Raw genomic sequence first — 27696 nt, 5'->3', positions numbered from 1 at the left:
ACCATCCGTGTCCAGAACTTTCCATCTTCCCAAACTGAAACTCCGTCCCCATTAAACACTCACTCCCCCTCCTCCAGCCCCTGGCACTCACCACCCTACTTTCTGACGACTCTGGGGACCTCCTGTAGGTTGAATCACGCAGGATTGGTCCTTCTGTGACGGGCTCACGTCACTCAGCATGATGCCTTCAACGTTCACCCATGTGGTAGCACGTGTCAGAATTCCTTCCTTTTTAAGGCTGAATAATGTTCCATTGTGTGAATAGGCCACGTTTGCATATCCTTTCACACATGGATGGACTCCTGTATCTTTTGGTAAGCTCCTAATGTCTCCCTGGTCACTGCTTGCTCTCAGGTTTCCGCTCCTGTCTCCCAGCTCCACGAACAGAAGCCAGCCCTGATGGCTGTGCTCCCCTCCCCACGCCCACATGCCGCCCTGGGCCCTGTGAGTCCTCTGCCAGGAAGGGAAGGGCGCCCACTGCCCGAGTGTGTGAAGGAGGTATCTCCCCGTGCTGCCCGTTCACCCAAAATGCTTCTGAGCTGTTGCTCATTAGCAGATGGCCATATGGAGACCCTCTCCTTCTAGAACCTGATGGAGTCAGAGCCTCTTAGAGTTGACAGGCCTGTGAGGTCCTCACAGCTGGCATGCTTTGCCTGGGTGCCCCGGGGGAAGTCATCCTCTCTGTGGGACCATGTCCAGGGAAGCCTGCTTTCCTTTGCTGGGCGCCATGGTGGTTTCGAAGCTGCTTCCTTCTCTGGAAGCAGCTCTGCTGGCCATACCTCTGTGGTTCTGCCCCCGGGAGCAGTTCCACCACGTCTGCCCTTCTGCTCTCCCAAGTCAAAGGTCCCCACCTCTCCCAGCTCCGATTCTCCATGTGACAGCCTCGGCTCTGGCCCAGGGCCTCACATGAGGCCTCCATCCCATCCTGGACTCCGCAGCCACAGCTTGAGGTCTGGATTTACACCACAGAGGGGGACGCTGAAAGCCTTAGCTCTGCTCCTGTCAGCATCGCGATAAAGCCAGTCCTATGTCATGCCCAGGGTGGGGAAGGCGAGGTGGAGGAGGGTACCTGCTGTGGGGAGGGCCGGGTGGAGGAGGGTGCCCGCTGTGGTCAGTCTCTCCTCCTTTCTCCCTGGCCCCTGGCAGCCACCAATCTGCTTTCTGTCTTTATGGATTTACCTGTTCTAGACATGTTGTAGACACGGAATCATAAGTATGTGGCCTTTGTGTCCAGCTTCTTTCACTGAGCAGAATGCTCTCAAGGTTCATCCACACTGTAGCCTGTGTCAGTGCTTCATCCTTTTTTCAGGCAGAATAATATTCCACTGTGTGGATAGACCACATTTTGCTTATGCATTCTTACGTTGATGGCCACTTAGGGTGTTTCTACCTTTTGGCTGTTGTGAATACTGCTGCTGTGAACATGTATGTACCAGTGTCTGGTTGAATCCCGGTTTTCCAGTTCTTTGGAGCATGTGCCCTAGGAGTGGAATTGTGGGGTCATATAGTACTTACATGTTTAACTTTTGAAGAACTGCCAAACGCTTTTTCACAGCGGCTGAAACATTTTATATTTCCGGTTCTGGTTTCTCCTCATCCTCACCAACACCTGTTATTTTCTGGGGGTTTTATTCTTATTATTGCCATCTTAGGAGGTGTGAAGTGGGATCTCATTGTGACTTTGACTTCCATTTCCCTAATGATTAGTGACGTTGAGCATCTTTTCACATGCTTCTTGGCCTCTGTACATCTTCTCTGGAGAAATGTCTGTTTATGCCCTTTGACCATTCTTAGTTGGGTCATTTGTCTTGTTGTTAAGTTGTAGGAGTTCTTTGTTTATTCTGGACACTAGACCCTGGTCAGATAGATGACTTGGAAGAGGATAGAGGAGAAAGCCACCCCTAAAGTCATCAAAAGGTTTGAAAAGAAAGCCTGGAGGAAATTTTGAGCTATGTGGAGGTGCCGGTCATTCTCCTGAACTGTGCAGAGCCCAGACCCAGAGGACAGCATGGGCATGAGGGGACGCTGGGGAGGGTGTGTCTCCTTCCCCCAGGGGGAAGCCTGGGGGGTGCCCGCCCTGGTGGTTGTGCCACCCATCGGGTACACTCAGGAGTTGGTGATGGTGACAGTGGGACCTGGCTCGCTTTCCTTCCAGTGATGGTTAGCCTGCCAGCCATGGGGCACTTACCTCAGCTCATGCCCCGGGGTCGGCCCTCCTCGGGGTGCTGGGGAGGCTCATCTCAGCCAGTGACCCCCAAGGGGCACGAGAGGGAACGGACCAAACAACCTGCTGGCAAGGCTGAAACACGGCTTTCTTTGAACAGTGTCAGGAAGTGGGTCACTGCCCAGGAGTAGCTGCGCTTGTGAGCCAGGGCGCTAGGAAGTCCCCTGAGATGTGCGAATCCCTATTCGTTCCTCATTCATTCATTCATCATTCATTCATTCATTCATTCAACAGTGAGTGGACTTGTGGGGCACCTGGCAAGTGGCAGGAGCAGTCTGGGTCCTGGGGACACAGCGGCGACAGGACAGACAAGTGAATGACGACATGGGCTGTGGTCAGTGCAGCAGGGGGGACAAAGCAGGGCGGGGGAGCAGCGAGGCTGCGCGGGGTCTGCGTAGGTGTGAGCAGGGGTGAGGGCAGCAGGCGTTCAGTTTCTGGGGACAAGTGTTCTCTGCAGGAGGCACGGCCAGCACATCAAAACCCCCTGGGACCGGGCCTCGTGGTGCAGGTGGGTACTGGAGCGAGGGGTGCGAGTGTGCTGGCCTTGCAAGTGGTGAGTTCACAGTGGAGCGAGGCTGAGTCCCAGCGTCCGGGGTGCTTGGGAGCGACAAGTGGTCCGTCCCCTAATTCACAGTGAGCTTTGTTCCGTGGTTGGATGCTGTCAAGCCTTTTTGAGATCGATGACCATCACACATGGCCTGTCACGCTGGACTCCTCCTACACTGGTCTCCCACGTGGATGCTGGGCACCGGCTGGGGAGAGGGGGACTTGGCAGGTAGGGCAACCAGGCTGAGCAGCCTTCGGGGGCTGTGTGTTGAAGAACCAGTGTGAGACCTGGCTTCGAAAGACAGGGCACTGCAGAATATCCTGTCTGGTGTCACCAGACCCATCGGGGATGGCATCGGGTCCTGTTTCACAGAGGCAAACGTCAGCCTCCGTGGCAGGCAGCTCACCCAGGTACCACCCTCGCGCCCGGTCCTTACCCTGAAGCTGAATTTCCTTCACCCTGAGGTCAGGTTCTCCCCACACTAGAGCTGTGGAGGAGCAGTTCTGGAGCCTGGAAGAACACGTCTGATGGGGGCTGAGCCCCGACGTGCTCTCCGTTCCTGAATGCAGAGGAGACTGTCCCCGCGCCACATCCCCGGGCTGTGAGCCCCCGGATCCAGCAGCCATGGGTGCTCTGTGATGGCTGTGCTGGAATGTTCCAGGCTCCCCACGAGCTCTTGACCATCACTGGCTGTAACCAGGCGCTGTCAGATCTGCCGCCATCCCCGGGGCTGGGAAGGGAGTGAGTCGGTGCTCATTCATTTTGCCTCTGGGACCAACAGAGAAACGGACACTGGGGTTAAGAATGTCTGAACCTGAAGGGACCGTCCAGTTTAGGCCTGAAGGCTGCACCAGCCATCTCGTCGTCCATACCCACTCTGTTTGCTTCACGTGTGTCATCTTTCTTGGAAGAGTCACTTCAAAGGCAGCCAGGCACTGCACTTCCTCCCAGGCTCCCGGGCCTTCTGCTCCTTCCAGCTCCGAGGTGGCCACCTCCCTCGGGAGTAGGGCAGGGCTGGGCTGGGAGCACTGTGTCCACAGTGGAGCCAGTGCCGAGGCAGAGTGTCACTGAGGTGGGGCATGGTTCCCTATCCCCCAGGCCTCTGGCCCTTCCACCTCTTCAGCGGGGCCAAGGTCTAAGTGCGAGACGCTGGCAGCAGTGGGGGTCACCCAAACCTCCAGACCCACATCTGCCCCAGAGAGCCACACCCTTCCCTCTAGCCGAGTTCTGGCTCTCACCTGTGGGTGCTCGGAGCTGGGGGGTCCTGGGCTGGCTGCTTAGCCCTGAGGACGAATGGAGGAGGCAGGCCACTGCGACACCCAGTGACAGCATGCAGAGTACAGGGAGCCCTTCCAGGACTTCTGGGGACCTCAGGACACAGGCCCAGAGCAGGTGTGGCCTCAGGTCCCTGGGAGCTGGACTGAGGAATTCGGCTGCTCTCAGCAGCATCGAGCTGGGGCTGCGAGGGCTGTGTGTTCCGGACACCTTCCTGAGTGACGAGGTGCTCCGGCTGGTTTCTGAGCCTCGTTTCTGTGCAGTAGAAACGTAGTTTCCCTGGACCTGCCGCCCACCTGGCTTTGGGGGGCCTGACTCCCCTGCTCAGGTTCCCTCCTGGGACCAGTCCGTGTGCATCCTCAGGCAGCAGCTGCCTCTGAACAGGCACGCTGTGCTGTCCTCCGGTGGCCTGCTGGCCCCTGATGGACTCACAATGGCAGTGCCTGGAGCATCTGAGCTCCTCCTGCCTCCACAGTGAGTGGAGCTCAGGAGGCTGCATGTCCTGTGGGTCCCAGCGGTCCCCGGGCGTCTCATCGGACTGAGCCCCTGTCTTTGTCCACAGTCGCGGAGGTCCTGCAGCTCAGCGACGCCCTGCGGGATGACATCCTGCCCGAGCTCGGGGTGCGGTTTGAAGATCATGAAGGTGGGTCGGGTCCTCCTCGGCCATGTCTGGGTCCCCTTGTAAGGGGCTCTGGATGTGACGGGTGGAGAAGGGGGAGGACGCCGGGTTGGGCGTGATTTTTGAGAGGGCCACAGGAAAAGCTGGGGACAGGGTGTATGATCAAGAATCCCAGAGGGGTACCTGTGGTTCCCAGTGGCAGGGGGCCTTGTGGTTCACCTTCTTAGGCATCGTTGCAACACCTTCTGTGTGTGAGGGGCATTTGGGTGACCACTCCTGCGGCCTGACTGCCCATCACCTGTTTTTCTGCTGGGTGCTGGCCACCTCTTATGATCTGTCCTTTAGGAGACAGCCTACGTCATACCGATGGTTGGCGAGTTTCACAGCTTGTCTTTCAAACTTTGTCGGGGTTTTGGCTGCACAGAAAATTACTAGATTTTAAATACTCAGATGACGTTGTCTTACTTGATGACTTCTGGGTTTTCTGTCATGAGTGGCAAGGCCTTCCCACGTCACGATTTATGTTTGACCTGTGTGAGCAGTCAGGAAGGGGCTGCCTGCTTCTCTCCAGGGCCCGGGGGCAGCGACAGGGGAGCGTGTGGCGGTCCTGGGCCTGGGGGCAGCTCAGGTGGGGCAGGGCCAGGTCAGCAGGGAGGATGGACCCCAGGCCTCGGCTGCATCTCACAGACTGTTGCTTCTCAGGACTGCCGACGGTGGTCAAGTTGGTGGACAGAGACACCTTATTGAAAGAGAGAGAAGAAAAGAAAAGGGTGAGTAAGATTAAAACGACCCGAGCATGTTGTTGACGGGAAATGTGAAAACCCCTGGGGTCCACCCACTTCACCTTGTAGGAGGTAGTGTTTATGCTTTTAGTACAATCCCAGTATTTATAATGGTCAGAAGGAAAAATTAACTAGATAGGAAACTACCTGGCAATATGGTAACAGAAAATTTATCTTCGAATGAAGGACCTCTTTTTAAAAAATTATTTTCATACTTTAAGGGAAAATCAGTCACTTCAGTAAACCGTGAAGCTGACGTGTTTGGTCACACCTTGCTCTCAGCGGAAGTAGTGTTGTCTTTGTGGAATGCGTCCCAGTCACGCCTCTGTCGGCACCCAGTGTCTCAGACATCGCTACATGCCCCATGGCTAGCGGCTGAGCCGAGGGCTCGGGCCCACAGAGAATTGGGGTAGTCCCTGCTCTCAAGGACCTCGGTGTCCCAAAGAGAGAGAGAAAAACAGGAACAGAAACACACAGTTCGTGTCAGAATTGCTGGGCACAGCTCGTGAGGCACCCGTGGGGGGGCAGGTGGTAAGGACAGAGGCCCCTGAACTCACGGCCCACGTGGGCAGCATTGGGCGTGGGCCATAGGGCTTTGCCGCCTCCAGGGGTGAGGGGCCCTGAGAGGCCTTAAAGAGGAGACCCCCGTAGAGGGCAAGTCTGGGAGGCCAGGGATCCGGGTACAGGGGATAGCTGACGGAGATGTGAGCATGGCCACCAAGAGGAGCTGTTCCTGAGGCAAGACGGCTCACCAGCTTGGAACGCCCGCGGAAGTTCTGGGCAGTTAGGCTGGTGAGCTGCTTGTGGGTTTGTCATAGTTGGAAAGTTCCAAGGAGCCGGGACTTGTCCACCACGGGCCGCCAGTTTGGCCTCCCCATCGAGGCCCTTCTCAGCCCCCCATTTCTGTTACATCTGGTCACCCCAGCTTTATGTTGGGCTCGCCCCTCTCCTTGGGCACCACAGCCTGTGGCCCACCGTGGCTGGCCGTGCCTCCTGCTCCCCCAAGCCTGGCTAAGAAACAAACACCACTGCTTCCTGCTCTCTCCCCCAGATAGCTCTGCCTCCTGGACGTGCTCGCTCAGGGGCCTAAAGCCACGGCAGTAGAGGCTCTGTTCAGGGCGGCAGGTGAGCAGCCCCGCCCACCGTGTCCCTCGCCCTGCTGGGCCTTTCACTCGCCTCGGGCCTTCGAGAGAGGAACTCGGCCACTGCAGCAGCAGCTTGTGCCTTCCTTCTAGTTGCTCATGTTTCTTGACCAAGGAACCTCATCCCAACCAGATCTGCCAGGAGGAAGCACCCCCGGGACTGCAGGAGGTGGGGAGGGGCTCCTGGGTGGGCACAGGGCCCTCGGTGCCCAAGGCCCTGGTGTTCCAGACCATCCTGGCCCCACCCCTCATAGACAGTGTCTCCCTCCCCCGGAAGAGTCTCACCAGCAGATGAACACATCTTGTCTTTAAAGGAGAAGGCAGAAATTCTTAGTGCTCTACTTTCTGCCCCCCGAGCTCAGAGCCGTGTCTTCCTCCTTCCTGCCCACTCAGCCTCTCCTGGCGCCACCATCCCCACTGCTCCTGGCGCCACTCTTGTCGAGCTCTCCGGTGACTGGGCACATCCCAGGGTGGCCCCACCTGTCTCCCTTGGCCCCTCATGAGCCTTTGACCCTGCTCTCTGGGACTCCCTCTGCATTCTCCACCCCACTGGCCACACCCCCGCCTCACTGGCCCTCCTCGTCCCTGGCCCTTCTCAGGTGGTCTCACCCAGTCCCACAGGTTCTCTGCCATCCACCTGGCTGTGACCCCCAAATTTCCCCTGGCCTCAAACTTGCCCGTAACCAGATCCCTGTGCCCAGCCACCTCCCTGAGAGCTCCGCTTCCCAGGAAGCGCATGAGACCCATCCCAGAGGGAACTCCTGATTTTCAGCTCCCAGACCCGGTCCTCCTTCCTGTCAGTGGTGGCAGTTGTTCACACTGTGGCTCAAGCCCAACCTCCAGAGGCAGCCTTGGTCCTCCCCCTCTCACGGGCCCCCAGGCTGAAGGCTCCTCCTCCCCACCCCTGCTCTCTGTGCCAGTCGCCCTCACCCCTGTGCCCTCGCCCCTGCCCGGTGCTGCGTGCCAGGTGGGAAGTGAGCCCCCGGCCACCACCCCATCTCCCACAGCCCCTCTGCACTGCCCTTCACCGTGGAATTAACTCAGGCCCTGTACCTGGCCCCCAAGGCCCCCATGCCCTGGCACCCACTGACCTCTGCCTCCTGCTCTCATCCTCCCCAGGCACCCATGACCTGGTCTGGGTCGGGCCTCACAACACTGTCCCCGGTCACTTCCTCTGGCCAGGCTCGTCACTATGCTCATTTCTTTGTATTAGCTGTTTCCTGGATCTTCGAGTGTGTGCTGTCTGCTCACTGCTGTCCTGGGTCCAGAGCGGGTCTTGGCACCCAGAGGGCCCCCTGAGCATCTCCAGAGGGAACGTACGAGGGTCCCTAATGGATAAGGACTCGCCCGGTGCGCTTCCTGAGCCCCCGCCCCCCTGTACACGGGCCGTGTCACTCTGTGGAGTTGGCCGAGTCAGAGTCCAGCTCACAGGGCAAGGCCATGGCGGGCCAGTACGGGGCTTGTTTAGTTTCACCTCCCACCCGGAGAGGGGCCTCAGGCTGACCTTGCTCATGGGGCCGTTTGCTGTTCCCTTAGGCTGAAGAAGAGAAGAGGAAGAAGAAAGAGGAGGCAGCCAGGAAGAAACAGGAACAAGAAGTAAAGCATGTTTGTTTGAGGCAGGGCTGGTCTTTTCTGGGTGGAAGTGCACACGTGGACCCCATGCCCTGCTCTCTGTGCCTCCTGGGCCCAGCCAGGCACCCTCTCAGCCACCGTCTACCAGCAGTGCCCTCCCAGGCCCACTCTGCATGTCCCCACGTGGTGCCTGCAGGGAAGCCAGGGGTCCCTGGGCAAGGGGAGCCCTGGCCTCAGGCAGCTGCCCTCTGGCCAGATGCAGGCCCCAGGTGGCTTTCTGACTCAGTGCTGTGAGCCTGCAGACGGCCTCCACAGTCCCTAGAGACACAGCATCGGTGGCTGTGGAACCGTCCCTCCTTTAACATCCCTTGGCCCCGGTCTCTGCCCTCCCGTCCTCTGGAGCTCTCTGGATTGGGGGGCTGGGCGGGGAGGCGATGCGTGTGCTCAGCAGTGGTGACCACGTCTCTGTGTTCCAGGCAGCGAAGCTGGCCAAGATGAAGATTCCGCCCAGAAAGATGTTCTTATCAGAAAGTGACAAATACTCCAAGTTTGACGAAAACGTAAGAATTCCTTTTCTTCCCTGCAGAACTTTGTTAGACCAGTAAATTGGGGTGACAAGAATTTCCAGGCTTGGGCAAGCAGAGTTTCTGTTTGGGATGCGATCAGAAGGGAGGCAGGATCATCTGGCGCCTGTCGTGGGTCCAGTGCCTGCACCCAGGTGCCCAAGGCCGCCTCCCTCCATTGCTGCGGTCAAGTGGCCTCTGGCACCAGGTATCGTGGCCAGGCTGAGCTGAGAATGACAGGAAATGGAATTTGCAGGGTCTCTCCCTCACAAGCCGGCCAGGAGTGCCCTGGTGTAGACATGTCCATGTCCTCTGCCCCCGGGGTGTTCATTACAGCCGTTTGTGGCCGCTTTGCCTCTGCACCCAGAGGCCTTCTTTTCTGCTTCTTGTGTGTATTTGCTACATCCTTTTGAGCCGGTCGTATCACAACTCAGCCACACAGACCATGATGGGAAGAGTGCCCTTCACCTCCCAGGCGGGAGGGTGCCCCCAGATGGGTGGCTTCTCCGTGGCTGGGACAGACACTGCCGAATCAGTGCACTGGACCCAGAGCATCGGGGTGAGTAGATGCCCAGGCAAGTGGCCATGCCCTGGTCAGTGGGCTGAGCACTGAGCCCGAGGGCCCGAGAGGGGAGTCACGTGCCCCTCGGTGACCATCTGTGCTCTCACTGTTTCAGGGTCTGCCCACACACGACACAGAAGGCAAAGAACTGAGCAAAGGGCAAGCCAAGAAGCTGAAGAAGCTCTTCGAAGCTCAGGAGAAGCTCCACAAGGAGTATCTGCAAATGGTTCAAAACGGAAGCTTCAAATGAAAGGGCAGGGGCTGCGTTCCACACTGCGCCAGCGGACTGGCGGCCTCCTCTGCCGCAGCAGTGACGGCGCCCCGGCTCCGGTCATGTTTACAGTGGCCCTCGGGTCCTAAATTAAGAATTCTGTTCCTCGAGGTCCGTGCCGTCCTCTGAGACGTCAGTAATAAAGTCTTCCCAACAGCGAGGCCAGGCGCTCTCTCTGCCGTCTCCCCGCACATTCAGCGTTGGCAGGGGCCGCCTGGCGGGCTGCTTGCTCAGCAGTTCACGACTTGGGTACTCGGGTCAGCTGAGCCGCTCCAGCCAGCCGAGAAATTTCTCCCCCATGCAGATCGCTATCGGCTAATCTCTGGTGTGTGGGCGCATTCAGAGGTATTTGAGTAGGAAAAAGACAGGCTCAACCTGGCAGAACCCACTGGCGCCCCACACAAAGGCTGCTCAGCCGGCCCCTCTGCTTCTGATGAATAAACACCCTGCAGAGGCTCCCCAGCAGGTCAGCAGTCGGACACCAGCAAAGGGTCGGCTCCGCCAGGCGGGCTGGGCAGCCGCCCCGCACCACTGCTCATGCTCACAGCTGTGAGCCCAGGATCTGCGCGGCGGCCGGTTGAGATAACAGGGAGGTCTCGGCACATCAGGGCGGCCATTTGTCACCGGGTCCCCACGTGGGGAGTGTGTCCTCCCCACTCTGCTCACCCACGTTTACTCACTGGGCTAAGAATCCCCACCTGACCTCTAACACGCTTGACCATCCTTGACTGAGGAGAGCGAAAGCAGAGCCAGTCCCCAACGCACACCTGCAAGAGCTTGGCGCCGGGTCTGATCCATCAGGACAAGTGACAGTCATCGGCGCCGGGGCAGTCAGGTTGGTAAACACTGCCCGGTCCTCATACGTCAGTGATGGCAGTGCAAAGTGGCACAGCCCCCGTGGGGGGAGTTGGGCAGTGTTCTATGGTCGTGATAGACGCACTCATCCTTGCCCCTGCGGTCCCACTCGTGGGAAACAGGTATGAAAGGACGTGCCAGTGCTGCCACGGCAGCCCCGTTTCCCGAAGCTGACTGGTGCCACCCGACTGTGTGCCAGCCGGGAACTCGGTGCGACTCAGGAGCACCCCCAGTCACACGTGGAGGACGATGGCCGTGAGACTATGAGGACAGGCTCTGGGTACAGGTCTGTCTGACTTGTGAACCTTTAAATGTTTTGCATACAAAAAAATTAAACCAATAAGGAAAAAAGGCCCCAAAACAAAGTGAAACAAACTTGTTCCAGTCAGCTATCGCTCCACACAAATCGCGGCACAACTTAGCGGCCGCGGACGACAACGGGCATCTTCTTAGTGACTCTGGTGGCTCTGGGGGACTAGGCTCATGTGGGCGGTGCTCAGTCAGCGTCACAGTCAGACGGGGAAGGTTGGCGCCCGCGCCGGGGCCCAGGCCGGGAGATTCGCAGCTGAGGCTGCTCGGGTGTGGGCTCTCCAGCTCGGCAGCTTCAGCCTGGCAGCCCGTGGCTCCGAAGGTTTGTGTCCCAGGAGAGACGGAAGCTGTGTGCCCTTCGGCGATCTCCCCTCAGAAGTCGCAGTGCGATCCACGGTCCTTGAGTGGAGGCCGTCTCAGAGGCCCACCAACACTCGAGGGGAGGAGGCACAGACACCTCCCTGTGACGGGAGTACCGAGGTTCCGGAAGAGTGTGGCGGACTGGAGATACCATTGCACCTGTTTGGGAAGGTACCATCTGCCACAAAGCTTTGAATCAGTGAGAAAAGGGCGACTTCAGCTGAGGAGGGGACTCGCCGTCTTGCTATGCATCTTTAGTGGGGTGTGTTCAAGGCCAAAAAAGTGCAGCGAAGTCACACTTAATCTAGGTGTTTTGTCAGTAGTAGTAATATTGGCATCCTCATCCTTAAAGTCGATATTGTGGGACAAAGCAAATAAGTATATCGATGGCAACAACCCAGATTTTAACGTAAGGAAAAATACATGTATAAAATCACGAAGGTAAGGAAAGTCACTATACTGTTAAATATCGATTGGAAAGAACAAATTATGACCAACACTTGATTTTTGAACAGTAGGTATTTCCTGGCTTGTAGACTGAGAGGGGACAAGCCTAGTCACATGAGCACCCCCAGAGCCAGATTCGAGGCTCTAAATGCCCTCCCTCTCCAGGGAGAAATGACCCATTCTAGGTCTGGACCAGAAGCATGGGGAGACCCTGGGCCATCTCGTGCCCAAAGGGAAGCTTTTGAAGACTAGTGGAGTCATGTCCAAAGGACTCGGGACAAACTAGTGACACACACAGCAACTAGGTGGACCTCAGGAGCACTGGGCAGAGTGGAAAAGCCAACCTCCAAGGGTCCCATACGATATGATTCCATTTAGATGAATTCTCAAGATGCCACAATATAGGGACGGAGAGCAGATTCATGGCTGCCAGGGTTTAGGGCGGGCTTGCAGAGGCAGGGCCCCGGGAGGGGGTCTTGTGGTGGTGTGACAGTTCTGGCCTCGACGCTGTGGTACTGCAGGAATGTACGCCTGTGATGACATGACAGAACTGCACGCACACACACGTGCTGGTCCCTGGGCTGATCTTGGGCTCTAACCAGGCAAGAGGTGGCCATCGGGACTGCGTGAGGGGCACATAGGACCTGTGTCTACCACACCTTGGGAATTTCTAATTATTTCAAAATAAAAAGCCTCAGGAGCTTCCACTGGCCAAGTCTGGGACAACTTGAGTGTTGGAAAGAAGGAGTAATTGAAATGCAGGCATCAAAGAAAACCCAGAAATAGTCATTTGTCACCACCAGAGGGGTCAGCTCTGTACCCTACAAACTTAATTGTTTATAAGTGGCACAATTAAGCATTTCTCCCCCTTCCATTGGAACTGCATTTCAGGGCCACCAAATGGCCCCAGCCCGAGGGGGAGGGCTGCTCTTCACCTGAAATGCCAGCCAATGGAAGTGGACGAAACGGTCGGATGAGACAGCCTCATTCTGCAACCACCAAGGAAACACCTGAGTCAGGCCAGGGCTGTCAGTGGCTGCAGAGAGCCCTGGTGAACGTTGGCGGGAGCTGGGTATTTTCACAGTGCCAAAGTGTCACCTTGCAGGTGGCTTGTAGGTCACGGGGGGCCCGGGGAGGTGTGCAAGTCACCTTACAATGCCGGGCTCTGCCCGTGACCCCTTCCTTCCCCGTCACTGTCAGTGTGGCCCAGAGAGGGACAAGCAGGCATAAGGTGTCCCTGCTGGGGAGAGCCAAGCCTCACCTCCAGAGAAGTCTTTCCACTAGAACCTACAGGCAGTATTGATGAAGCCACCGCCTGCCCTGGGCCTTGTTGAAACACAAACTCTGGTTCGGATCTGGGTGGGGCTGGAGACTCTGCATTTCCTCCCACTCCCGGGTGAGGCGCATGCGCTGGTCCAGGGGCCCCACGTGGACGGGAGAGGCTACCCATCTCACTTCCTGTTTACAGAAGTACTGGGGATGGAGGCACAGGCAGGGGATCCAGGAAGAAGCAACCAGACCCATCCAGAAGATGGGGCACCCGCACAACACCTGAGCTCACGTCTTTGAGGAATCCCTGTCAAGGGGAGAAGGGTGAGGTAGAGGACACAGACCTGACAGGGAAGATTCAAGAAACAAAACCACCACATCTGCTGTATGAATCTTGACTGGTTCAAGCAAACCGGCCACAAAGTCGTTTCGGGAAGTTTGCGTATGGACGGGGTATGGCAGGATACTAGGAATTTTTGTTAATTATTGAGTGTGATCATGGCAGTTGTGTCCAAAATGTCCTTAATTAGGGATGCAGTTGCCTGAGGCCTGTAATTCAGTATCCTCCAGCCAAGAAAACTGATGAAGCGAATCATGCACAATGTGCCTGGTCACATCTAAGCCATGGGCGTCTGTTCCTCGGCTTATCCTCTCTGCTCTCCTGTGTTTGAAACTTCACGATCAAATGTTCTTTCAAACATGCCGCCAGGAAATCCTCCTGTCTTTGCTGAAGGACGTGCCTGGTGAGGAGTGTCCTTGCTGTCCTGCCCTGCTCTCCGCCTGTGCACCCTCACAAGCTGCGGCAGATTCTTCTGGAACAAGATGGGGCGGAAAATTTTTGTGACTTGTATAATATTAATTTGCATGTGAAAAGTGTGTCTTTTGTGTGTGTGAAGCGTCTTTCCAGCTTTAAGGGCCAGATTTGTCTTCCTCCTTCTCCCCACAGAGAAGTCTTAGGTGTTTTCATTATAAAAATATCACAGGTTCACTATTTAAAAATCAAATCCTGCAGAAAATGAGCAGTATGGGGACTGAGCGTCCCTGGAAGCCCATCTCAGAGAGAGCCTGTGCAGTTCGGGGACAGTGTCCCAGACTCCTTTCTCCTGAGGGAGTGAGGTTTCCAAACGCACCCCGCATTGTGCATCCCTCTCTTTGCACAGAATATACCGCGCATATCTTCTCATGTCAATGTGCTACGAGATCTGTTTCATCCTTTGTCTCTCCACGTGTCCACTTTATTAGTGCCTCATAATCTGGGTGCCACCGCCCTGTGGAGGGACGTTGGGGTGCTTCTGGGGCCCGGTGCTCCCTCTCTTCTGCCAGCTCCTGGGGTTATTCCTCAAGCAGTGACCCCTAAAGGCAAGGGACAAGGTCCCTTCCAGGGCCAGGTTGGTTGTGATCCGGCCATTTCTGAGCCAGGGGGCCGGGGGGAGTTATCCAGCCCATGTCTCCGTTTCCTCCTCTTGGCGTGGGGATGATGACGTCTATCCAGGACCTTCCTAGGCCAAGGAGTTGCCATTATTCAGTGACGTGGAGATGAGGCACAGCTCTCTAGGTGGGAGGGAGAAGGACAGGGCGCCCGTTCCCCCAAGCCCAGTCTGTGGGAGTGGCCAACGAGGCTGAGTCCAGCCGAGGAGCAGAGACCAAGGGCAGAGCGGCCCCTGGAGGGTAACCCCCTGAGCTGCTCGGAGCCCAAGACCAAGCCAGGTGGAGGACCTGTGCAGAGGGGCTGTTGACAGGGGCACACGAACCCAGAGCATGCAAAGGCAGGGTCAGGACACTGCAAAGACAAAAGCCACGAGGTGGCCAGGGGCCTTGGAGACTGCCACCCCCACCCCCCGGGGAGTTCTGATCCCAGTGCTCAGCCCTGGTTGCACTGAGCATCATCTAGGGACTGTGTTTTGTTTTATTTTTTTTGCTGAGGAACTTTTGCCCTGAGCTAACATCTGTGCCAGCTTTCCTCTATTTTGTATGTGGGTCACCACGGCAGCATGGCTGCCAGCTGGTGGTGTAGGTCCGAACCTGGGCCGCCTAAGCGGAGTGTGCCAAACTTAACCACTTGGCCACCGGGCCGGCCCCAGACATCATCTGGGGACTTTTACACAAACTGATGCCTGCCCTGACCGCCCGTGTTCTGCTCACAGTGGGCAGTAGGGAGCCACAGGATGTAGCAGAGAGGCATGGTCGGAGCTGCTGCGGTGCTGGTGGACAGCATGGAGAATGGGGGTGGCAGTGCACCCTGGGGACTGACTGTGACTTCAAACCCAGGACATGAGGGGGCCTTAGCTCATGAAGAGCAGGGACCCTCCTACCTGAGAAGGACCCAGCTCGGCAGAGATCCATGTTCTGGCGCTCCTGCTGTCAGGGGGCTATCCAGAAAGGATTGTGTCTGCAGAGGAAGAGACACCAATACGAGGCTCTGGGGTCTGCAAAGCCTGGATGTTTATCTAAGGGCCTAGGACAGAGGCGAGGAGGCCATTCAGAATGAAAGCGTCTTGAGGGCACAGATGGGAGCCGGGTCCCGCCTCCCGGGTGCCAGTGTGAAATGGAAACCACTTTTGTTTGGGGGCTTTTGGGAAGCCTCTCAGTGGATCCCCCAAGACTGTGGTCCAGGGTGGGGTGACGCCTTCAGACACAAGGTCCCAGATGCTGAGAGCCTGTTTTTAAAGCTGATGTGGTGAGACAGGGAGCCCACAGTCCCTGGGCCACCAGCGGGGGTGCTGCTCGGGGTGGGTGTCTTTCCCCAGGTCCCTGGGGACTGTGCCAGGGCCTGGGAGGGTGAGAGCAGATCCCTGAGTGGGAGGTGGCAGTGGGAGGCCACCCCCCTGCCCCAGCACGGGACCAGGCCTCAGTCCCTCAGCCCTAACACAGAGTCGAGGCTCCAGAAACTCGGGGGGCCTGGAACAGCTTTCCTCCTGGGAGGCAGAGGGAGACCGCCCTGCAGGGGCCACCTCCTGAGAGGATGGGGAGCTGGCACGAGGGGAGTGCGGGCTTTTCCAGGATGGACGTTGTAATGGGTTGAATAGTGTCCCCCTAAAACTCACATCCACCTGGAAGTCCACGATGTGACCTTATTTGGAAATAGGGTCTTTGCGGTTGTAATCAGTTAGGTTAAGATGAGGTCACACTGGAGTAGGGTGGGCCCTAAATCCAATATGACTGGTATCTTTATAAGAAGACGAGGGACACAGACACAGAGAAAAAGCCACATGATGACAAAGACAGAGGCTGGAGGGCTGCAACCACAAGCCAAGGACCATCTGGAGCCCCCAGAAGCTGGAAGAGGCAGGAAGGAGCCTCCCTTAGAGCCTCTGGAGGGAGCCGGCCCTGTGACACTTAATCTCAGACTTGAACCCTCCAGAACTGGGAGAGAATACATTTCTTTGTTTAAGCCGACCAATTCATGGTGCTTTGTTGTGGCAGCTACAGCGAACCAACAGACATCCATTCTTGTGCCTTTGTTCTCTTTAACAGAAAAGCACATTTGATCTGACTTAACCCTTCATTTAAATAAACCCATTCATGGCTATACTGGGGACAGAAAATAGAGTCACGGTGCAGGCAGGTGAGGAATGTTGCCTAATTTCGTAGTAGACTCCAATAGGACATCCTGCAGTTTCCAAGGAGCCACTCCACATGAGGCTAACAGCGTGGGATTTTTGTTCCCAGCTCTGCTGGGGACTCCGAGACCCAGTGCCCAGATCCGGGAAAATGTCAGACCCAGGCGGAGTGCCTGGAACGGCAACATTGGTGTCACTGTGTGCGTGGTTCCCTGCCCAGCACTCCCACTTGCAGGTGAGGACACCGAGTGCAGCCTGCCCCAGGCATCACCGGCCCCCACCCAAATCTCTGACATGCAAACACATGCCCATGTGCCAGGGGCACCTGCCCCCAGCTCCCCTCCAGGCAGGGCTCCCAAAAACTATCTTGAGGGACAAGAGCCTCCCTCAGCTATTTGTAGGTCCTGGAGTGCACTGTGCTGCTCGCCTCCCAGCCTCCACACGTGCTCTTGACCCAAAACGTAGCACCCTCTCCTCCTGGTTCTCAGGGATCAGCTGGAGCACCACTTCCTCCTGGAAGCCTGCCTGACACTCTTCCTTGTAGGGGCGGGGACAGGACGCAGGAGGCGGGGAGAGTCTTGTATGTAATCAAGCAAACATGCTTCAAGAAAGCCAACAATGGGTGCCTTGATGGAAATAAAGCAGGGGGCTGTGGCAGCGGCTGGGAGGGTATTCAAGGAAAGCTTCTCAGAGGAGGTGGTCATCCAGCTGGACTCAAATGACAGGCAGGAGCCGACGAGGGAAAATGTGGACAGGGAGGACTTTGATATCATTCACAATCCCCCGAGAGGGGCCTTCTTCCAAATCCATACAAGCCCCAAAGGGGCAGACCAGGGAGTGTGGACAACTGCAGGTGTGGACAGGTGAACTGTACCATCCCAGGCCGGGCCTGCTTTCACCAGGTGGTGGAACCAGGAGTTTGTCCTTCTGGCCCCTCAAAGGGCAGCCCAGAGTGGCCTCAAGGTGGCTGCTCCTGGTCATCCTGAGCACCAGGGCCTATGAGGGACCAGGTGTCACCCACCATGCACCATGCACCAGGGCACCATGCAGGCTGAGCTGCTCATGGGACAGACTTCTGAGAGCCTCGGGGAGCAGGGACTAACGGACAGGCCTGGGCTCCAGTTCTAAGACCCCCTTCCCCAGTCGTATCCGCAGGCTCCAAGTGCCCTCCCCTCACTAGGGCGGAGGTGGGGAGTAATCAGAATGGCCAGCACCTGCACCAAGCGGACCATTCATCCAGAGTTGTTCCAACTCTCCCCCCAGCCCTGCAAAGCAGGTACTACAAGTGCTCCCAACTTATAGATGGGGAAATGGAGGCAGAGGCTCTTGGCCAGGGCCGCCCAGCTAGAACTGAGTAGAGCAGGGATTTGGACCCAGGGGTCCTATGCAGGAATCTCTGCCCTCTACATTCACTCTCTGCTGCACAGCCCAGGACGACGGCCGGGGCACTGCCTTAATGTGTGTTTTGGGCCAAATGGCAATCCCCAAGAGAGAGGTTCAACGCTGACTCCTGGCACCTGTGCACTTGACATTTGGAAATAGGGTCTTTGCAGATGTAATCAAGTTAAGATGAGGCCATTAGGGTGGGCCCTAACGCAGTGACTGGAGTGTCCTTATAAGAGGACACAAGAGACACAGAAAGAAGGCAATGTAAGAAAGGAGGCAGAGACTGGGGTGATGTGTCCACAAGCCCAAGATAGCCTGGAGCTCCAGAAGCTGGAAGAGGCAGGAAGGATCCTCCCCTACAGCCTTCAGAGGGAGCACAGCCCTGCCAACACCTCGATTTCTTTCTCCGAGCCTCAAGAGCTGTGAGAGAATACAGTTTTGTTGTGTTTTCTAAGCCCCTCAGTTGGCGATACTTAGCTGTGGGAGCCACAGGAAACGAAAACAGCATTTTAAACACCGTTACAGATAAAAAGCCTTCCGGTGGACATCGCCCACCTTCCTACCAACTCATTGAAGTGATCCCAGGGAAAGGCTGCACCACCACAACTGTTCCACCTTCATTAGACCCCCCCAAGGACCAGGCTCAGCTGCCTGCCGGGGGGGGGGCTGCTTATCCAACCAGCCCAGGTCGGGTGGGCTGGCTCCTGTAGGGCTCCACCAGCTTGATGCCAGCCGCACCAGCCCCCAACGTCTGGGCAGGGCCAGATCCAGCGGCTTCAGTGGATTTGAGACTTTATCAAAGAGAAGGAGGAAAGCCCTCCAAACTTGAAAATGCTCACGTTCTCTTCTTCTGAAGTTCATGCTTCCTCCCGTGAGCTCTGGCCTCCCCTCCCCAAAAGCAAAGCAACGTCATTACAGAAAAGTCACAAAGTCTAAGTAAGGCAAATAGGAATCGCACACACACCCTCCCAACAGACCTACTGCCGATCCGGCTGTGCCGTCTGCCCTGGGCACCCCGCTGGCCACCCCGCGGTTTGTAACTGACTCATATCCTTAATGAGCGCCTCAACCAGGAGCCTCCTGCTGGTTTCAAACCTCCCCCCTCCTCCAAATGCCATAGAACAGGAACAACTCGATAAAAATTAGTTAGAAACTGTTTCAAAAGCAACCGCACCAAAGAAAGTTATTTCTGAAAAAGGAGACAAAAACAACGCAAGACGGAAATGAAGAGCCTCAGAACCCAGGCTTAGGGTATGGTTTTCAGCCCGGTCATCATGGTCCTCAAGTCGCCTCTAGGTCAGTGCTTTTCTACAAACTGTGATGTGGGGGGCTGAGCCTGCACCCTTGCCCAGCTCCAGGCTGCACCGCGGGCCCGGTGGGGTCTGCCCGGCCGGGGCCAGGCTGAGACGCTGAGGGGCGCGGATCTGGGCGCTACCCGGGGGAGCCCTTGTGCGCGCCGGACGGGGTGGGCGAGAACCAGGGGACCCCACGTGCGAAGCCCTGGAGACAGGAAGAGCCCGGGGATCCGGGGAAGGGAGAGGCCTGGGGGACTGGGCGGCCGAGGTCCGCGGGGTCAGCGCGCACGGGAACAGGCGGAGGTGGCGGGGTAGGGGAGACAGGGGGGATGGAACAGGCGGGCGCGGGAGGTGGGTGGGCCGGGAAGTGGCGCCCATTCCTAGGGTGGCTGGGGTGCGGGTCAGGGAGAAGGGGCCACCCAGCTCTGGGGTGGGCGACAGCCTGGGCAGGAGCCAACTGTGGAGAAGCAGCGCGGGAGGAGCGGGCTTCGCCCCCCACGTGGCCACCGCGTGCCCCCACCCCTTAAAGAGACACGCGGGCGTGCGCGCGCCGCCGCAGACGTCACCCACTCCATTTGCATACGGCCCGCGGGTCTGAGCGCGGCGCCCCCACGGCGGCCTCTGATTGGTAGTCACGACGGCGCCGAAGCGTATTAGAGTTGCGCCACGCCCGCCCAGTCGCAGCCCGCCTTGCTCGCGGTGGGCGGGGCAAGGGGGCTCGGCCAATGGGAGGCGGCGTTGTTGGCGGCCACGGCGGCGCAGTTCCCGGAGCGAGCGCAGCCACCACCGCCGCCACTGCCGCAGGAGGCGTGAGGTGCGGACGCGCGGTGCTCGGCGGGGTAACTGCGCGCGGGGCGGCCGCGGGGCGGGGGCCGGGGCGGCGGGCGGCGGGCCCCGGGGCGGCGGGGTCAGGCTGGCGCCGTCGCGGAGGCCGCGGCGCAGGGCGGGGCCCGCGCGCGGAGCCCGGAGCGGCGGCGGGCCCGCGGGGAGGCTGGCGGGCGGCGGGCGAGCGGGCGGCGGCGGCGGCAGCGGCAGGTGTCCCTCCCCGCCCCGCCGGGCGGCCTGAAGGTCAGGAGGCCCTTTGTTCCCGCGCGGCCCGCCCGGCCCGGAAGGCGAGGGGGCCGTGACCCGCGGGGGGCCGCCCGAGGCCTTTGTCCGGACCTCCTAGGCCGGAGCGTGACCGCGGGCACGGGGGGCCTGGTGTCCGCGGCGGGGAAGTCAGGGCCGCTCGACCACTTGCCGTCGCGTCCAGGAGAGAGAACTCGAGCCTCCCGAAAGCGGAGACTGATAACAACCCTGCACGGGACGGCGGCAGCGTCCCGTGCGTCCCCTCCGCTCGGTCAGTGTCTGTCCTTTGCCGGGCGCCCGGCCACCGTCTATCTTTCGCCTCCTGCGTGCTCCCCGTCGGTGGGCGCGATGAGACCTGCCCGTCCGCAGGCTCCTCTCCGGGAGCCCGAGTCCCGTGACGGCTTTAGACCCCTCGGGGCGCGGCGCCTGTGCCCTTCGCTGCTGCAGGGCCAGCCCGGGGACGCGTGCATGCGGGCTCTGGCTCACGTGCCGGCTGTGCTTCGCCTTCTCTAGGAATGCCGGCTCCGTCTTCCCGCCTGCAGGCAGACGGTCTAGAATAGGCCTGCGGCCGCTCTCCTGTACAGGAATGTAGAGGTGTGTCCAGTGAGTCGCTGGAGCCAGAAGTTGAGAAGTCTGTAGAAGTTACCGCCTTCCCGCAGTAGGAAGTGTACCTCTCCACGAGTAACCACGCCGGCGACGCCTCTGATCTCTTCGCACGTGCTCACTCATTTCAGAATAAGCTAGTAACCTGTTTTTCCATTTAACTCCTGCTCAGGAAACTTAACGCCCTGGGAGGTTAAGTAGAGTGGCTTGTCCAAGGTGACAGAGCTTGGATGAAAATGCAGGCAATTTTAAGTTTGCCCAGCTTTATCTTGTGGAGGCAATGGAAGATTTGTTGTTGTTTCTTGGTGGGAAAGATTGGCCCTGAGCTGACATCTGTTGCCAATCTACCTCTTTTTTTTTTTTTTCCTCCCTCCCCAAATCCCCCAGTATGTAGTTGTATATCCTGGTTGTAGGTCCTTCTGGTTGTGCCATGTGGGATGCCCCCTCAGCACGGCCTGATGAGTGGTGCCATGTCGGCGCCCGGGATCCCAACCTTCGGATCCCCCGACCCTGAAGCAGAGCACGAGAACTTAACCTCTTGGCCCCAGGCCCCTGGAAGAAGTTTTAATGAGGAGTTTTGTTTTCATGATTGCACTGAGACTAACTGAAGTTTAGGTGATGAGAATTTGAGCTGGTTGATCGTTTCCAGCTTAAAATTCTGTGATTCCACAGAACGCTGAATGCTTCCCATAGTAAAATCTGGAAATTATTTCAGACTGGGACTAGCAATTGCTAGTGGAATAAATAGTGTGGCAATGTCAAATGAACTTCAGAGAAACGAAGGTGGGGCTAGAATAGGGATATATTCCAAAGATTAAATTCGTGACTAAAGAAGAGGGAAATGGTTTGAAAATTAGGGTTACCTAGTAGGGGTTCACTTATTAAGGTAGAGTTTCAGGAAAAAGAAACCCCAGAAAATGAATTTTCTCGATTTACTAGCTACTTTTTTGGAGATGGGGACATTTTCTCCTTTCATCTTTTGAGGGTAAATTATCATATTTTTTTCTGAGATTTGAAAGGATCAATTGAAGATAAGACTTTTTTGGTCAATAAAAACACTATTGCAAAACTTAACTTCTTATAGCATTATAATGACAAGAAGAATTCATTTTATAGATAAAATAGGCTTAGAAATTGTAACCTTCCCAAGTTTGCTTAGGAGTGTTTTCACTAGAATTTTAAGGCCTCTTGTCACGGTACAATAAGAAGAATTATTCTCAAAATAGTTATTTACGATTATATAAAATAGTAATTATCTTAACACTATATTACTGTCTTAAATACCTGTTATTACACATAGATTTGCACTTTTTTTTTTTCCTGGTTGACCAGGGTTACTGATTCAGAATGTCTGCAGTTATCTGTGCCTCTGTATCATAAAATAACGCCTGAACACTTGTGAATTTTGTGTTATTTTTCAAAACAAGTACAAAATAGTGATTGGAGAAATTGATCGAATTCTTTGCAAAGCTGATTTTGTCATTTTTGGTTTGATACCCTCAGTAAACTGAGTTCTGAAATGGGTACATCGGTTTTAGGATTCTTGTCCTCCAGAAATGTACAGGCATTGCAGTTTTGTGAGTATTTTGAGTTTTGAGATTTTTATCTGTATGGGGCAGTTCATAATTTTATAGAGCTTAAGTACTTAGAGTTGGGATGTTCATTAACACATGGCAGTCTGAATTTGTACTTGAATCTTTAATTAAAATATTTCTGTTAACCAGTCAGGGTTTTAGCAGCCTCTTGATGGTGAGAGCATGTTAATTCCCTGTGCCTGCAAGTCTCTCGCCAGCTGCGCTTGGGATTGAGATCTTTTCCTGTTTTCTTCTTTTGATCAGTTGATAGTCTTCCAGCATCAGGAGGGATGACCTCAAATGTACAGTATAAATCGCATGATAGAGTTAGAAATTACTTACTTTTAGAGTTGCTTTTCTTCCTTTCCATTCCTTGTCCACAGTTTTAAAATGGTTTGACTGTTCTGATAAGCTCATGTTGTACTTTCAAAAATTTTGCCAGAGCCTACATTTTTTTGTTTATTTTGGAAGAATAGCGTGTGGGCAGGAGGGTGATTTAAATTCCTAAAGGCCTAGGGACCATCAACTGTATGAAACAGGCGAAAACCGGTACTGCTACTCCCGGTGATGTCCGTACTTGAATAATCAGGCAGCAGTGAGGAGCTTGTTGGAAATTCGGTCTGGGATTGCTGTCTAAGGGGTGCTTGCTTTTTTGTTTTAAAGGGAAGCGTGTTTAGGCATCCAAAGGAAAAGGCTGACAGTACTTAGTTTGGCTCTTCTACCGCTGGGATGATTTTAGAAGTAGAAAGTCGCTGATGCGGTATCGCTGCCGGAACTCGCTCTCACGGGGTATAGCTTACTTTGCATGATAATCTCCTGGTTTAGCAAATACTCGCCTCCCTGAACTGCAGTTGTGAGATTGGCCCTGGAGCACAGGGTAAGTGGGAAGCCCTTATCAATAGGTAGTGAAGGATTTTGGGTTTGACTGGTAGGAAATTGTCAAGAACTGGTTTGTGATGAGGCAGATTTGTTTTCACGTGACAGCTGCTGGTTTTCTGCTTTACTCTCTCTAGAGAAAGCAGGGCTGCTCTCCTTAGTTTGCCATTGAATTTGAGAGGCGGTGTATTTTTATAGTAAGAAAACTACAAAAGATCCCTTTGTGACCTTTACCTTTTGATCTTGAGCACTCATTGGGCAGCCTTACATTTCCTCTTACGAGTATACTCTGTCAGCTGTTGTAATGAACTGTGCTGCCATTCTGGCTCCATGGGCCTTTTTTTTTTAAGTGCAGTTTTTATTATCCAAAAAACCTGTTCAAAACCAAGATGAGATTATTTCTGTTGAGGAGTTTTGTGGGAGAGAGATTGACTATACACTTTAAATATTTATGTGCAGTGGTTATAAGAATGCACTTGTAAGTGTTATAATTTGAAACATTTCTTGTTTACCCAGTTATCGCAAAGTAGCTTTCAGTGCTTTGCATCTCTTGATTCGTTTGTGAGCACCCTTTGTGCTAGGCACAGTTCTAGGCACTGGGGATCGCACTGAACAGAACAGACAGAAGGCCTTAGCCTCGTGTGTTTGCACAGTGGCAGACAGACAAACAAGTTAGATAGTGGTGGAGGCTTTTGACAAACGTGGAGAGAAGGAGTAGGGACTTGGGTGGTTTCAATGTGAAGTAGAGTGGAGAGGGAAAAGCCTTTCTGACAAGGTGACAAGGTCTGTAAATACTGGATTAAGAAAAACGTTCACATGTTTGCCTCATTCAGTCTTGTACTAATGAATTGCAGAGAAAAGAGAGTGGGGGAGGAAATTGGAGCTGTAGCACTGAAGAACCACTGTGCCTTGAGTAAAAATAGTGTGTTTTGGTTAAGGAAAGGAAGTAGTTTACTTTCTTCCTGAAAACTGAGGGCTTGGTCTCTACCAAGTTTCTGAAGACATGATTCACTGTTGTCTGCTGGCGTTTAGATCAGAAACTACTTGGGAGAGGCTAAGGTGTTCATGGGGTCCCTGACGCCGTGCTCTGTACAGGTAACACACAAGCAGACGGTGACCAATGGCAGTGAATGGATGAATGGAGCAGCGGTTGCTTGGCCGCTGTCTCCTGCCAAGTCCTGTGCTGGTTGCTGCACTGAGCGAGTCGACAGGCCGCTGCCCAGTGGAACTTGTTCTCCAGTGGGAAGACAAACGTGCATTATCTGTTCTTTTTTTCTTTAAACATGATGGTAAAAAGTTTCAAACATGTTCAAAAGTAGTGCTCCCCATACCTAACACCTAGCTGCAGTAATTAACTGTTTGCCAATCTTAGTTCATCTATAAACATATAATATGTGATTTTTTGAATCAGTTTTTTTTTTTTTTTTTTTTAAAGATTTATTTTTTTTCCTTTTTCTCCCCAAAGCCCCTCGGTACATAGTTGTATATTCTTCATTGTGGGTCCTTCTAGTTGTGGCATGTGGGACGCTGCCTCAGCATGGCTTGATGAGTAGTGCCATGTCCGCACCCAGGATTAGAACTGACGAAACACCGGGCCGCTTGCAGCGGAGCGCATGAGCTTAACCACTCGGCCACGGGGCCAGCCCTTGAATCAGTTTTTTGATGAATGCCAGAAGAAAAAGGAAGTGCGTATACATTAGATTATCAGCCTTTACATGTGATTGAAATCAGTTTGAACATAATTTCAAGACTACCTGTATGAATTTAGGACCTGGAGACTTCTTTTTTTTTTTTTTTTAATTGCTAAGAGATTACAAGTGTAAATGACAGGTGTATTGGTTAGCAAGAATAGCTTTTATTCAGAAACTTACACAGGTCATTGTGTTATTTACTTCAGGTATGTTTTCACTTACCTGCCCAGCATATTTCCTCCAGCACACTTCCCTTCTAATACTAGGGAATGCAGTCACAGACTGGATAAAGGATCTGCTGATCAGGGCAGTGTCCATTAGATCTGGCCTGTCCTAAGGCTTCATTGTGTTGGCCAGGTTTTGTGAGTGGAGATGTTGGGATGTCCTGCGGGGATATCCTGATTCCTCCTTATGATGGATGAATAGATGGTTCTTTGTCTCTTCTGCTGTGATCCTAAGCCAAAGCATGATAGTACTCCTGGAGGATTTGGACCTGTCCTCCAGGACCGGTCAGCCTCCCTCTTAGGTGGACAGGGTGGAATTGCCGTCCCTCAGACAGTATGTAAACCAAGTGATTATGCTATAGGGTTCATTTAACTACCACCCTAATTTAATAAGGATTATGGACTATAATGAAATTCTGAAGTCTTACAGAACATATTGATTTCATTTAAGTTAATTTTAATCACTCAGTTACCCTCCGTAGGATAACTCCAAGGTCCTTTGACTTGCTTAAGAGAGATGATAAATGTATAAAAGTTTTGGTTATATGAAGGGTGACTATATTCCCCAGCCTACACCTTTTTCTCTCAAAAATGGCCCAATTTGAAATTCTATGGTTAGTCTAGCTACAGATCAAGTTTTCAGTTAAAAATAAGGAGTTTAAAGTTATGTTGGATAATTTGCTACAGAAATTAAAAAATTTTCCCCATGAGAACAATTCCCTTGTTCGGAGTAAAAATAATTTATAAATAGGATTGTGAGGTATCCTATAAAAATAAAAGCAAAACACTCATTTGTGTAATCGTGGAAATTTGTGTGTCAATCCAAATTTAGAATTGTAGACTCAGTTAAAATTTTTGACCCTGGGAGGGAACCTGAACTGCTGCATTCTTTTGAAATTTTAGAATATTCTATTGCCTGGTATCCCTTTCATATTTAAATTTGGTTGCCTTCTAGAAGTAGAAGAACCTTCTGATGAGACTTGGACTTTGGTTTCATGAAATTGGTATTAAACCCAGCATATCAGCATTTAAAACAAATGGATGGTTATATTTCTCAAACTGCAAATTTGGTGGTTCCTTGTAACTTTCTATTTTACTTATTTATTTAGGATTGGCACCTGAGCTAACAACTGTTGCCTATCTTCTTTTTTCTCCCCCCCTGCTTTTTTCTCCCCAAATCCCCCCGTACATAGTTGTATGTCCTTCCAGTTGTGGCATGTGGGATGCTGCCTCAACACGGCCTGATGAGCGGTGCCATGTCTGCACCCAGGATCCGAATCCTGGGCCGCTGAAGCGGAGCGCACGGACTTAACCACTCGGCCATGGGGCCGGGCCCGTAACTTTCTATTTTAACTGTAGTAGGAATCGCTAAACAAAAGCAGGTAATTTGTGGTGATGAAATTTGACTAAATGAACTGTAGCTTGTTTATCATGTCACCACATTATTTTTCCTTAGATAAAGGGAGCAATGTTTAAGGTAACTCGGTTTGTTGGTTTCATATCAAGCAATAGATGGAATGATCTGTAAGCATGTTACACTTAGAAAAGTAGAAAGAGGCGCCAGCCTTGTGGCTGAGTGGTTAAGTTCATGCGCTCCGTCCGCTTCAGCGGCCTAGGGTTTTTGCTGGTTCAGATCCTGGGTGCGGACATGGCACCACTCCTCAGGCCACGCTGAGTTGGTGTCCCACATGCCACCACTAGAAGGACCCACAACTAAAATATACAGCTATGTACTGGGGGGACTTGGGGAGAAAAAGCAGGAAAAAAAAAAGAAGATTGGCAACAGTTGTTAGCTCAGGTGCCAATCTTTAAAAAAAAAAAAAAGTGGGAAGAGAGCTGGAGTGAGTCATGTTTTAGGCACTTTATGTGTGTAATTCTGTCTTTGCAGCACCTTCTCAGATAGGTACTTTATGGGTGTCGAAACCAAGGTTACACAGCTAGGAAATGATAGGGATAGGATTCAAACCCACATCAAAACCAGATTATTGTGTATCTGCTTTGTTCTAAACATTGGGTTCTGGGTTGGTGGTGGTGGTTTAAGTCTTCAAGATTATTTTCTTTCCCATTGTTTAAGCTCATTGTTTTGTTTGTTTTTCTCTTTCTATCCTTGATTTGGCACCTTTTTATTTTTTTGAGAATGTCTTGTCGGGTTTAACTTAACTGCTTTGTCATCATGTCATCAAAAATAGCATTAAATTGCACATGCCTTCACATAGATGAAAAATAAATTGTGTCATTGTGTCACTGCAGTCTCTTAAGTTGGCGTGGTGTCATTCCATGGGAAGGTGAACTTCTTTGGCCTGTGTCCTGCAATAGGGTGTTTATTCATTCAACAGATATTCATTGTGCCTAATGGTGTTTTGGGCCCTGGGACTACATAGTGAACAGGATAGAAGGCGTATTTTCTCACTCTGTTTCTAGACAGTGGATTTCTTGGGAATGCTGCTGAGCTGCGGCAGTCCTGACCCTGACTGAGCTGTTGATTGTCATCTGTTCCAACAACAGCAACAATAATGTTGAATTGAGCAGATGGAAGTGGCAGCAGGAAGTGAAGTGGTTGGTGATGGTAGGGAAAGGCAGGAAGGTCTGGATTTGAAATGTGAAATGATTTTAATCTAAAAT

At 53.8% G+C, this 27696-nt stretch overlaps 2 protein-coding genes across 22 annotated transcripts in view; both read left to right on the top strand.

Moving 5' to 3' along the window:
* The window catches only part of CARS1 (cysteinyl-tRNA synthetase 1), a 50496-nt gene extending 36826 nt beyond the window's left edge, over window positions 1–13670 (top strand). For 4 of the 7 annotated variants that reach the window (XM_070230264.1, XM_070230262.1, XM_070230260.1 and 1 more), the window contains 5 exons: window positions 4609–4689; window positions 5368–5435; window positions 8126–8185; window positions 8638–8721; window positions 9402–13670. In XM_070230264.1, coding sequence (XP_070086365.1) covers window positions 4609–4689; window positions 5368–5435; window positions 8126–8185; window positions 8638–8721; window positions 9402–9536 — 428 coding nt within the window. In that variant the 3' untranslated portion in view covers window positions 9537–13670. Of the gene's footprint in view, window positions 1–4608; window positions 4690–5367; window positions 5436–6498; window positions 6573–8125; window positions 8186–8637; window positions 8722–9401 lie in introns of all 7 variants that reach the window. The other 3 variants (XR_011424157.1, XR_011424156.1, XR_011424158.1) reach the window with 1 other exon arrangement.
* A 5027-nt stretch (window positions 13671–18697) lies between these two features.
* NAP1L4 (nucleosome assembly protein 1 like 4) overlaps window positions 18698–27696 on the top strand; it is a 49565-nt gene continuing 40566 nt past the window's right edge. For 2 of the 15 annotated variants that reach the window (XM_023654715.2, XM_070230251.1), the window contains exon 1: window positions 19715–19852. Coding sequence is in view for 2 of the 15 variants with exons in the window: in XM_014729747.3 (XP_014585233.2) it covers window positions 18997–19039 (43 nt within the window). In the remaining 13 variants the exon portion in view is untranslated. Of the gene's footprint in view, window positions 19040–19714; window positions 19878–20044; window positions 20378–20619; window positions 20850–27696 lie in introns of those variants that run through there. The other 13 variants (XM_070230247.1, XM_070230253.1, XM_070230249.1 and 10 more) reach the window with 10 other exon arrangements.

Source organism: Equus caballus, chromosome 12 (genome assembly GCF_041296265.1).
Source record: "Equus caballus isolate H_3958 breed thoroughbred chromosome 12, TB-T2T, whole genome shotgun sequence".
NCBI classification, from domain to species: Eukaryota; Metazoa; Chordata; class Mammalia; order Perissodactyla; family Equidae; genus Equus; species Equus caballus.
Note: the sequence above shows the minus strand (reverse complement) of the source record. Positions and strands in the feature narration are given on the sequence as shown.